A 13,155-nucleotide genomic window follows, 5' to 3' on the forward strand; every position below is an offset into this window, starting at 1 on the left:
AGGATGCTGCTTTAAAAAAAAATACACACACAACACACTGTATACTGTACCTTAACACTTCAAAATCGTGTTATTTTGAATCTAGTCATAAAATAAAAAAATATTAAAACAATACACTGGCGGGTTATTTAAATAAAAAAAAAATATTGCACTCTTTCATTATTTCAAAATATATTGCACTCATTCATCATCTTACATATTTTATAGTGTCAAATGAACTTATCTTCTAATAGAAGTAACGCGAAAACTGTCTATAAATCTCGGTACAATAACGATACAGCAACGAAAAAAAGCCGCTGACACGGGTTGAAGGAGGTTTTGCACCTTTGTATTTTTTGCCGGATTTGATGAAAAAATGACGCCACACAAACATTTCTGCTGGGTGTTGCGTAGCAACCATGTGTATTATAGCACGGGAACAGTTCGAAATCTTTTATTTGTAACTGTCCTCAAGATGAGGGTACTTCTTTCTATCCGATGAAATCTTTCTTGGATGTTTAAGGTCTACATGTTCATCCCTTCGTCTCTCTGTGTTCTGGCGGCGCTTGCATTAAAGATAGCAAGACAGGAGCTGCATCTACCCGAACTGCAGTTCGCAGGATCGGTGTTTTTAATTGTGTTGCTTTTCACTTTATTTGGGTGCATGGCGGGGCACTTCTGGAATATTAGTGGGCGGCTCCGAAGGTTATGCACCCGTGTCAGTCGGCTCAATGAGAAACAGCTGGAGGTAGGTGAGCTCAAGGAGACGCTGGATGTCCTGGAAGATACATTAAAGGAACGCTTTGTAGAGATCGGAGCCATGAGAGAAATGGCAAAAAATCGTAATCCCCAGATTGGCGAACGTGGTCGAGGGAACCTCAAGCTGCAAGGGCAGATTCGATTCATCAAACGACATGTTTGGGAGAGCATTGCTTCCAAAAAGATTGCTCGGACAGAGCTGAAAAACTGTAAGAGTGAGCATCGTAAGACGATGGATGGTGACGACTTCATAATAGTACCCAACTACACTGCGGAAGCGGCCCCGTGCCCACTTCGGAAAACCAATGGAGAAGACAGCGTGTTACCTGTGAGTTTAAAAATTATTAAGACGGAGGGAATGATGGGAAGAGAATGGGAGTAGCGTAAGGCTTTTAGGTATAGCTCATTTCATAATTATTGAGGGTTTATTCTTTAAAGCGGCTGCACGATGATCAGGTGGTTAACGCAGACTGGTTTCGAGTCGTGCTATGGCCACAGTCTGCGGGTTTTCTTAGTTTTAGTGTTGCAACACCGCGTGTGGGTAATGGATACCGATTGCGATTGTCGGCGTGTGTGCGTGTGACTGGATTAACTATTAAGCAAAACAAGCACTTCCTTAGGGCATCAAGGTATGGGGGGCACCGCAAAAATTTTCCAGTGTAGGATTTAACATGAACCATATGGTGCAAAACTGCAAATGGTGCAGCTGAACCAGGTTTTACAAAAAGGGGCTCCTACATTAAATGCAAAAAAAACAAAAAAAAAAACCATTACACACATATATACAATATACAAATAATAATAAATTGTTAAGAATAGAGGATAATGGTATTTATTATATATGGGGAATACAACACAATTAGAGTCTGGTAACTGCTACACGATCCACCAATGCTCAAGTGAAACACAGGGCCGTCTTAACATATGGGCACCGGCTGGGGGCCCAAGGAGTACAGCTGCCCATGATATTTCTGATGCCTATGTATGTTTTTGTTTTGCTATCAAAACAGGGGCCCAGCTCCCTACTTTGTCAGGGGGCATATGATGCTGTTAAGATTGCCTTGTGACGTTCTTGTCTTGGTCATGTCAGCTGTCCTGTTCAGTTGTCCATTAAGGGTGAGTGCTGCTCTTATATATGGTGGCACCAAAATCTTTTTCATGCTTAGGGCCTCTAAAGGTCTTAATCCAGCCCTGTGTGTGTGTTTGTGTGCAAGTGTGCACATTGTAAAGGACTGGTACCCCTTTCAGGATTTGTCCTGTCCCAAGACTGGAATAACGATAGGCAGGTTCTGAAATTGTGTCTTGGAAATAAAGCGATACGTATCTGTCCAAGAATGTAGCTGTGTCTCTGTGTTATATAAAATAAATATCAAAATGTATTAAATTAACAGGTTGCAATAAATTATTTTGGTAAAGAGTCAGCTCTTGTAGCACAAGGAATTGGATGTTAAACTCCTCATACTGTTTTCTAATTGAATAGGATACATTATGTGTAAACACTTAAGGCGACTTAGATGGTGTTTACACCAGTGTAAACTTTCCATCCATTCTCCATTTCCATCTTGTGCGTTTTACACTGTAGTGCCATAGGCCCCATACAATTTGATAAAAAGAATTTTTGGATGATAGCAAATATTTATAAAAGGTAAGAGATTTGCGGCACACAGTAGCACATTGATTAATGCATCAAAATGGCAATAACTTTAAAAGAAGGAGGAAAAATAAATGACGCATCACATGCTGACATTGAGGGTATCAATTGCATGAAAAAGAGTGAAAAGGGATTGCAGGACTGGATTTGATTTTGAGATCTGAAGGACACTTGCTAACTGACAGTACAAGTAATTTTTGTCTCATCCACCCACACATTCTTTATTTATTAGGTTAACTAATCCACAATCTTTTAAATAATAGTTCCTTAATGGTATTTTACTGGGTGATATGATTCTTTGTAGAACCATTGCTTGATAAAGATCCATTTAAATCTGGGAATAGTTCCTTACTTAAGAAGTTGGTTTTTGGGCTTTGAAAGGGTTACTAATATGTCGGCAAATTGAAATCATTAATAGATAGTAGGCTACCTGTAGCACAATATTAACAGATCAGGAAAACCTGAACTTAGCCAGTGTGATTATGTGCAGTCTTTTTAAAGCCACGAACTGACTGGTATTTTCACAAATCTGTTATCATCTATTTATTCTGATACCTGTTATGGATCTAAATAAATAAAGGTTCCTTCTTAACCTGTCTTGTGGACAGTTCTTTTGGGAATCAGAAATGATTATCCAATGGCATCACTCTAAATAAACACTTTTCACCTTTATTTTGTGTAGGGGCTAAAACAATAGAATACAATTTTAATAACAGTTTAGGCAAGTTTTTTCAACATAATTATAATAAGGATTACATGTTCTGTCATTCAGTTACAATCAAATGTTATGTTGTTTCTTCTGTCCTGACCAGTTGTCATCAATATTCTTTCTAAGAGGATCACATGGTTTGGTAGATTTTTTTTTTTTAAATTAGAATCAATTATGATCATTAATTGAACAACTAATTTTATTTAGATGTCTCTGTCCTACCAAGTATTAGAAAACTGGCTTAATTATACTTTCAATTAGTAGCAAATGTTCCTGTGTTTGAGAGATACAATTAGATTGAACACCAAGACTTGTTGCAATATTTACTGATCCTGTTTTTCCATTATGTGGAGACAGGGAGCAAGACCCTCTCCTAGCCACACTTACTGCAAGACAAGAACCAAGCCTGGACTGAATGCCAGTCCAAATCATGATTAATTAACATCTCTAAACAAATCATTATTTAATACAATGTGCACCTTTCTTCAAGTGGAGAATATCTGAACTCCACACAGACAGTGACTGGGCAGGGATTTGAATGGAGTCTCCTGATCCTGTAAGTCAATAGCACTACTACTCAAAAGAAAGAGATTGTAAAAATAAGTGAGAAAAGGAGCGGTTTAGTAGAGGAGTGTTAAAGCACACTTAGTAATTGTTTACAAGATAATTATCCCAATAAGCAGGATTGTTAAAAAGAATCAACAAAAGCATTTCATTACAGTAGAGTTTATGAAGTGTGCTATTATCTCTAATGTCTTTTAGACTAGGTCTGAAATTAGATCCAAACTGAATCAATATTTTAGAAAAGACATCCTTCATGTTTTTGTTCTCTCATTGAATTTCAAATGCCTGATAAATATGGTAATTATTTCTGCAGATATTACAAATGAATCCACAAGAATTGTCACTACAACTTCATGACAAGGCCTTGGAAGGTCAATACATGCTTCCATCTTCTCAGAAAACAAGCAATTTCTATGAAGGTTTGTAACAACAATTAATTTTATTTTCATTGCCTTCATTTCTGTGTATAGCCTCCATAAAAAGATGCAATACTTTAAATTTTTTAGTTAACTGTTTGTGGTGTGTACCACTGGTTGTTATTTAAAAAAAAGAAAAAAATGTTATACATACTCACACACACACACACACACACACACACACACACACACACACACACATATATATATACTGTGCCTACAGGGAGTGGCTGTGTATAGCCTTCCCCAAATTATATATATACTAGGGGGCTTCGCCCCCTGCTTGCTTCACTCGGCAACCCCCCCGGCTTGCTTTACACGCCAGTCACTTCGGGTCTCTGCCGCTCGCGTATGTGGATTTCACTTTCACCTAACAACAAATCTTTTAATTCTCGCAGATACGCCTCTTCATTGGGAAGAAACACTACTTTTCCCTGATGGCAACACGAATCAAACGATCTACAAGTCTCTGGAGGACTTAAAGTTTAAATCAGAACAATATATTCAATCTCTTTTCGCTGTTCCATTATTTCAGAAAGTAATAAGTTCGGTTTATTTGCGCTAATGCGATCTTTACTATCATTTTTTTGAGACTTTTGAATTTTAGCACTTTCCTTATCTCTAACCTGCTCTGCATGTGTATCGCGCCAACGTTTTTGAATTCTTTACAACATTCTACTTTGTCATTTACTCTTTGTCTTTTATTTCCAGCCCTGGGCGTGGTTAAATCTCTTGGCACAAAGTCTCGTGTAGTGGGACATGAAAGTATCTCTCTGAAAAAGTCACGTCTCATCCCAGGATTTTTTTTATTATAATATATATATATATATATATATATATATATATATATATATATATATATATATATATATATATATATATATAATATATACCATGTTTGCCTGAAAATAAGACAGGGTCTTATATTAATTTTTGCTCCAAAAGATGCACTAGGGCTTATTTTCAGGGGATGTCTTATATTTATTCATGTAGAACAATATACATTTATCCAAATACAGTCATGTCATCTTCTTCTGGAATATCGTCAAAACTCTCCATGTTCAAACCCTGAATTCCAGCTTGATCTTCTTGATACATCAGCCACTTTTTGGATCCTCCAGGATCGAGGTGCGCACTTCGATGTTTGATTAATGGTTCAATATGGTGAAGCAAAATGCCGACATACATATGCATTCGTGGTGCTTTTATATTCAAGTGTCGCATATTCCCCAAAGTAATGACGTGATATATTTTAAAAGTCTCACATACCATCTTCTGTGCCGTCTTTTTTTTTTTTTTTTGCACCTTTACAATACCGTCAGAATGTATGGCGGTGTATTTGACCCACAGAGACAAAAAATAAGGACATAATGAAAATGTCTATTTTGCGATTAAAGTAAAAATTTCGGCTTTAACCTTGAAATGGCCACTTTAACCTCTTAGTTTACTTTATCATTGATGCAGACCGTTGTAAATGTCATCTTAAGACCGACCCAATTTTTAAATCACTAGGCGCTTCTGGGGCTTCTTCCTGTCCTGACAGCAGCAATAGATTGCTACACAGAACACATTAAATTTATGATATTCCAGCTCTCTGCACATTTACAATTCTTAGATTTATACTTGATATCACTTTCATGGTGAAATGCATTAAAATACATATGTTACATTTTACAGATAAATCATTAACTTTGTTTAAATAATGAATACTGTTAATAGTTACACATATGGGGTGGCACGCTGGCAGAGCGGTAGCACTGCTGTCTCACAGGGAGTCACTTCCCTTGTGATCTCTGCCTGGAGCTTGCATGTTTTCCTGGTGGTTTTCCACAGTGTGCTCAGTTTTCCATCCAAAGACATGAAGGTTTGGGGATTTGGTGAAGCTACAATGACGTTAGTGTATGTGTGTGCTTGTCGTTCACCTTGCGATGAGCTGATACCCTGTCCTGGGATTTTGTTTCTGTCTTGTGCCAGATGCTTGCTGGAATGGGCGCATCCCCAAATTGATGGATGTAATCAGTAAAGATTCTTTTCAGAAATATTGTGGCAAGGTGTCCTCGGAATTTAACGGATGTTTCGGGCACACACGTCACATTGCGTGAAGTATAAACCTGGCCTTAGGCGCCTTACTTTACATGCTAAGACTTGTTTTCTGAGTAGGTCTTATTTTCGGGGAAACACGGTATATATATATAATATCTATCTTACTAAACCACAGTTAATTTATGCACGGCGGACACACCGAGGCGCATGTGCACTGCGGCCTTTGCGCCCGCCCCAGAGTCCAGAGTCAAACGCAGCGGTTTCCCAAAACGCGGCGGCGCCCACCCCAGAGTCAAATGCAGCGGCTTCCCAAAACGCGGCGGCTTCCCAGAGTCAGTAGGTGGCGCACAAATAACACAACGTTCTGCGCCTTGGCGCCCGCCCCAGAGTCAAACGCAGTGGCTTCCCAAAACGCGGCGGCTTCCCAGAGTCAGTAGGTGGCGCACAAATAACACAACGTTCTGCGCCGTGGCGCCCGCCCCAGAGTCAAACACAGCGGCTTCCCAAAACGCGGCGGCTTCCCAGAGTCAGTAGGTGGTGCCCAAACAACACAACCTGTGAGCGCCCCCGCCGCAGGGTCCAGAGTCAAACGCAGTGCACTACACTTGCTTTAATCCACTGTGCCAGTAATATACATCACATAACGGTCACAGACTCTAACCCAGCGGCTTCCCAGACTCAGTGGCTGGCACACGAACACCACAAACTGTAAACTAAACCTGCTGTGCTCCACTCTTCCAGCAGTCGGTGTCAGCAAAGGCAATGGAATCACGTCTCCACAAAATGAAACCGCCTTAGTACAGATATGCTTATTTAATTAAATGACATTTCCCCAGACGCACCCACCCTCCATCATATGCCATCCATCCAAATAATTTATGCACGGCAGACGCGCCGCAGTGCGTGGATAAACACAATGAACGAGCGCGCCCACAACGTGCTTTTGACACAGCACAGGCAAAGGAGGCACGTATCCTAATGGAGGGAGCTCAACGATTAGTAATACAAACACGAGCCCGTATGGCTACGACCTGTAAACGAGCCCATATGCATACAAACAATGAACGAAGGCGCCCACACAAAAAACGCTTTAGTTCAAATAGGGTTATTGAATTAAATGGAAACTTTACCATGCCTACGACCTGTGAACTACACCTGAGGTAAAGCGTGCACGCCGGGTTGTACAGCCGCCCGGACGCGACCATAACGAAACTTGCTGTGCTCCACTCTGCCAGCAGTCGGTGTCAGCAAAGGCAACAGAATCACGTCTCCACAAAACGAAACCGCTTTAGTACAGATGTGCTTATTGAATTAAATGACATTTCCCCAGACACACCCACCCTCCATGATATGTCATCCATCCAAATATCGGACGGAACAGAAACTGATTGCCATTCTTGGATTTCCGATTCGCTAGCGAATCGCGGGCTTACTTATATAATATATATAATTTACAGTGCCTACAGGGACTGACTGTGTATGGTCATCCCCAAATTGGAAAATAAGAAAGACTTGCCTTTTAACTGCACTGCATTATATGAGCTGAATCACTATTTAACAGTCAGTGGTCATGCCATCTTTTTACAGTTGCCTCAGTACATGCCATTCCCCTCTTGGGTGGTTTTAAGTAACCTTATGTAACCTCAAAAAGTTCTTAAGAAAGAATTTTGTTATATTTCTGACCATATTTTTTCTAAATTTGTATATTAGAGACCTGTCTCTTAAACACCACTTGCTACAAAGAACCATTAGTGGTATGTTATTTTGTATCACAAATAACACAATAATAATGTCTAAACTGTTTCACCAGCAATGAAACATGTTGTTTTTGTCTGAATTATTATATTACACTGCACAACAAAGTTTTTGCTTCATGAACACTGTTGGGTGTTCCTTATAGATTTTTGGGTGCTGATCATGAATATCACATCAAAATTTACACATCATTTACCGTTTCAGTTTTGTCATGATTTTTTCTTATATTTGTATCCAAACATTTTCACTCCCGTAAGTGACTTATCAACAACGGTTTGTGCTGCCTGAGCATGTCCAGGCATGGAATCATGGCAGGTTGGAAGCTGTTCTGTGGAAGTTGACATCCTGGGCATGCCTGGGCAGGTTTGAACGAGCTTGACGCTGTCTCAGCATGCTATAAAGGTGGCTTGTATATGCCAATTTTGCTCATTTGGTTAATATAGATAGTCAGTGTGTATGTATAGTATCCGTATAGTAAAGTATAGTATCTGTAGCAATATAACAGTAAATAAGCTTGGTGCTATAGATGTTTTGGTGTCGGGTGATATGTCTCGTCAATGTCGTAACAGCCGTGATACATTCTTCTACATCTGTGGCGAATATACACTTGCGCCTCAGAGACGTTGGATGACTGCTCTTGTGAAGAAAGCTTATCATCTGTATTTTGGCTGCAAAATTGGTGATCAAGACAAGGAATGGGTGCCTCACATTTGCTGTATGACATGTGCTGTCAGTCTGAGAGCCTGGCTCAGAGCCTAATCTGCCTTCAGCAATGAGACCCATGCCACATGATGACAGTCTTCCAATTCCGAAACCATCAGAAGATTGGACCTTAGACGAACCAGATGAAGAAACTGCAATGCAGGGTACTGACAGTGACATTGACCTGGATTTTGAACCGTGCTCATCAGGCGATCCACATCTGATAACACAGTCCGAATTGAACGATTTGGTCAGAGATTTGGGTCTGTCAAAAGCAAAAGCCGAACTGCTGGGTTTGAGACTGCAGGAATAGTGTTTGCTGTCACCAGGTACAAAACTTTCTGTGTTTCGAGGCCGACATCATGATATAACCAAATTTTTTGCACAAGTCGACAATCTCTGTTTCTGTTGTGACATTGAAGGATTGTTCTCGGCCTTGGGTTGTGATCACAACCTCGAAGAGTGGCGTCTCTTCATTGATTCATCAATGTTAAGCCTGAAAGCTGTTCTGCTACACAATTGCAACGTTTATCCTTCAGTACCTGTTGGCTGTGCAGCACACATGAAAGCATCGAATGAGAATATGGAACTGTTGCTGAAGCACATCCAGTATAGCAGGTACAACTGGAATATCTGTGGAGATCTTAAAGTCGTTGCTGTGTTACTTGGACTGCAGCTCAGATATACAAAGTACTGCTGTGAATGGGACAGCCGTGCCAAAGAGTTACACTATTCTTGACAGAACTGGACACTCTGTAAAAAGTTAGTTCTAGGACAGAAAAATGTGGCACATGAATTGTTTGTCGACCTGGCAAAAATATTTTTGCCTCCTCTTCACATAAAGCTGGGACTCATGAAGAATTTCGTGAAAGTACTGAACAAGGAAGGCAAAGGTTTTCATTATTTAAGAAAGATGTTCCCAAGAATAACTGATGCCAAGATCAAATAGGGCATTTATGTTGGCCCCCAGATCAGACACATTATGAGTGAGAAGCGGTTTGAAGATCTGTTAGTTGGGCCGGAAAAATTTCCTGGAAAGCCTTCAAAGACGTTGTTGACAATTTTCTGGGCATTTACAGAGCCCCAAACTACATTCAGCTGGTAGACAAACTTCTCAAAGCATACAAGACAATGAAGTGCAACATGTCACTCAAGATTCATTTCCTCCACTCACACTTGGACTTCTTCCCTGCAAATCTTGGTGCTGTCAGTGACGAACATGGTGAAAGGTTTCACCAGGATATTGCTACAGTGGAGAAACGATACCAGGCCAACTGGAATCCGTCAATACTTGCTAACTACTGTTGGACACTGCAACGTGATACACCAAACATTGAATACAAAAAAAATCAGCAGCAAAACATTTTTAATTCTGTTGAATTTAATAGCTTATGCGAAACATAAGCATGACTAAATATGTTATTGTCAGTAAACATATAAATGTCTATTTCTCAGAGTTCCTACATGATGCAGTAAAACCAAAACTACATTTTTGCATACCCAGTAGGTATCTGTCACAATCAGCAAGCAAGACTTTTCAAAAAAATTGTTGTGCAGTGTTATTGAACTAGATCTTCTTAATGCATGAGATGAAGCAGTACAAAATAATGGGCATTAATGAGAGAGGGGAGTGTGATTAAATGCAACCTATTTATTTTAGTCATTTACAGTTTGACTAAGTATAATGGTTTGTCCTCATGACACGCTGGATGTACAGTTCAACACAGACCATTGTCAGGCACTCAGAATAGGACTTTATTGCAAAGCATAGGAAATCATTGCAGAGCACATAAAGCCATCTTAGATCAATTGAAATGAACCTCTTGCTTTAGGTTAGCCTTTAAATTCTTTTCCCAAAATATCCAATATTTCACACTGTTTCCCTATCATCTGCTTTACAGGTTTTCTCACGATAATGACCTTGCTCAGTACCTTTTCTCATAACAAGCATCTGGTCCTGTGGACTTTATCACAACAATTACCCTGCCCCACAGACTTTCTCATAACAATATCTTTCCCAGTAGACCTTCTCATAACAAATTTCCTTCCCAGTCCATCTTCCCATAATAATTTCCCTTCCTATTCCACCTTCTCATAACAACCACTTTGGCACGAAGGATGTTTTTGTCACCTGGAAATGAGTATTACCCAATTACCCCTCCTTGAGTTCTCATGCTCCTAATCCTTAGCTGTTGAAGATTGATGGCCTTTGAGTTAATTAATTCTTATGGGCAAGTTGGAATCAGGAGGACCCACATGTGAAAACTGGACTGCTCAATTAATGACTACTTGTTGCACTAGCACTCTTTATGGCTAAAATCATAGGCGGCTATGCTGGTAAGCAGCAACACAGCTTCACGCATAAGGGACAAGCTGTGGACGGCCTTGGCATGGTGCTTCCGGGCTGTTTTAAAGAAAGGAAAAATACAAGTATTTGACAATTAATTCTTACATCGCTTAAAGCTACCTAGTTTAATAAATTCTGCTGAAACTTGATTATTAGGATTCATAAAAAAAGCATTGACAAATAAATGCTGTCTAAAATGTATACAGTATATGTAGGTGCTAATGTGGAAGCCTGCAAACACAAGCAGCTCTGCCTAGGCTGTGGTATGCAGCTGCCCACTGTCTGATTTGCCAGCACAGAGGCTGAGCTGCTGGGCATTGAAGTAGGCCCCCCTCCCTTGCGCTCACAGGCATCCACTTAAAAGGAAAAAGTGACTAGACTTCAATAATCAACTTGTAAGCTCCAATATAGCTCAAACCAGTTAACATAATGCATTTTACTTTTAACTGTTTTGCCTAAGGTATTGATGAGGCCTAATGTAGAAACTTAAATGCCATTTAAGTGCTTATATATTTATAAGCTAACGTGAGAGTTTGCCAAGCGTTCTCAAAATTAAAGGCCTTAATGCTCATGGAAACTTATTTAGTCTTCTGTCAGTGGAAACCTCAGTACCTGTATTCCCAAAACAAAATCAACCTGCTTGCTTGCTCAGCTCCTTCAGAAAACACAACTTGCTTGAATCATATAAATTCTTAACAAAGCAAGTAAGAAAGGCAGGCAGGCTGGAAGCCCTTATGCTAAGATAAATGGTGTCCTTTTAAGCTTCCTCAGGCCCAAGCTTTACATAGCTAATAGCACTACAAACTAATAAAGCATGTTGCTCCTTAATCTGAATTTTCAACACCATCGAATCATATAGCAACTGTAATGGGTTGGTCTGGATAGGGTTCATGGCTTGATAGAGAATTGCTTCCTAAAATGTTAGCAGACAACAACTTTTTAAGCCCAAGATCTAGTGAGAGGGGGACCCCTGTTCCAGCCCCATTTACAGTGCATCCGGAAAGTATTCACAGCGCATCACTTTTCCCACATTTTGTTATGTTACAGCCTTATTCCAAAATGGATTAAATTCATTTTTTTTCCTCAGAATTCTACACACAACACCCCATAATGACAACATGAAAAAAGTTTACTTGAGGTTTTTGCAAATTTATTAAAAATAAAAAAACTGAGAAATCCCATGTACATAAGTATTCACAGCCTTTGCTCAATACTTTGTTGATGCACCTTTGGCAGCAATTACAGCCTCAAGTCTTGTTGAATATGATGCCACAAGCTTGGCACACCTATCCTTGGCCAGTTTCGCCCATTCCTCTTTGCAGCACCTCTCAAGCTCCATCAGGTTGGATGGGAAGCGTCGGTGCACAGCCATTTTAAGATCTCTCCAGAGATGTTCAATCGGATTCAAGTCTGGGCTCTGGCTGGGCCACTCAAGGACATTCACAGAGTTTTCTTGAAGCCACTCCTTTGATATCTTGGCTGTGTGCTTAGGGTCGTTGTCCTGCTGAAAGATGAACCGTCGCCCCAGTCTGAGGTCAAGAGCACTTTGGACCAGGTTTTCATCCAGGATGTCTCTATACATTGCTGCAGTCATCTTTCCCATTATCCTGACTAGTCTCCCAGTCCCTGCCGATGAAAAACATCCCCACAGCATGATGCTGCCACCACCATGCTTCACTGTAGGGATGGTATTGGCCTGGTGATGAGTGGTGCCTGGTTTCCTCCAAACGTGACACCTGGCATTCACACCAAACAGTTCAATCTTTGTCTCATCAGACCAGAATTTTCTTTCTCATGGTCTGAGAGTCCTTCAGGTGCCTTTTGGCAAACTCCAGGCGGGCTGCCATGTGCCTTTTACTAAGGAGTGGCTTCCGTCTGGCCACTCTACCATACAGGCCTGATTGGTGGATTGCTGCAGAGATGGTTGTCCTTCTGGAAGATTCTCCTCTCTCCACAGAGAACCTCTGGAGCTCTGACAGAGTGACCATTGGGTTCTTGGTCACCTCCCTGACTAAGGCCCTTCTCCCCCGATCGCTCAATTTAGATGGCCGGCCAGCTCTAGGAAGAGTCCTGGTGGTTTCGAACTTCTTCCACTTACAAATGATGGAGGCCACTGTGCTCATTGGGACCTTCAAAGCAGCAGAAATTTTTCTGTAACCTTCCCCAGATTTGTGCCTCGAGACAATCCTGTCTCGGAGGTCTACAGACAGTTCCTTTGACTTCATGCTTG

At 40.6% G+C, this 13,155-nt stretch overlaps 1 protein-coding gene across 1 annotated transcript in view; it reads left to right on the forward strand.

Annotated features, from left to right (window-relative positions):
• Nucleotides 1-464: 464 nt before the first annotated feature.
• The window catches only part of LOC127529725 (uncharacterized), a 31,598-nt gene continuing 18,907 nt past the window's right edge, over nt 465-13,155 (forward strand). Inside the window, exons 1-2 of the mRNA XM_051934316.1 lie at nt 465-1,066; nt 3,976-4,081. Of these exons, the coding sequence (XP_051790276.1) occupies nt 494-1,066; nt 3,976-4,081 (679 nt within the window). The 5' untranslated portion in view covers nt 465-493. The remainder of the gene's footprint in view (nt 1,067-3,975; nt 4,082-13,155) is intronic.

This window comes from Erpetoichthys calabaricus, chromosome 11 (genome assembly GCF_900747795.2).
Source record: "Erpetoichthys calabaricus chromosome 11, fErpCal1.3, whole genome shotgun sequence".
NCBI lineage: Eukaryota > Metazoa > Chordata > Cladistia > Polypteriformes > Polypteridae > Erpetoichthys > Erpetoichthys calabaricus.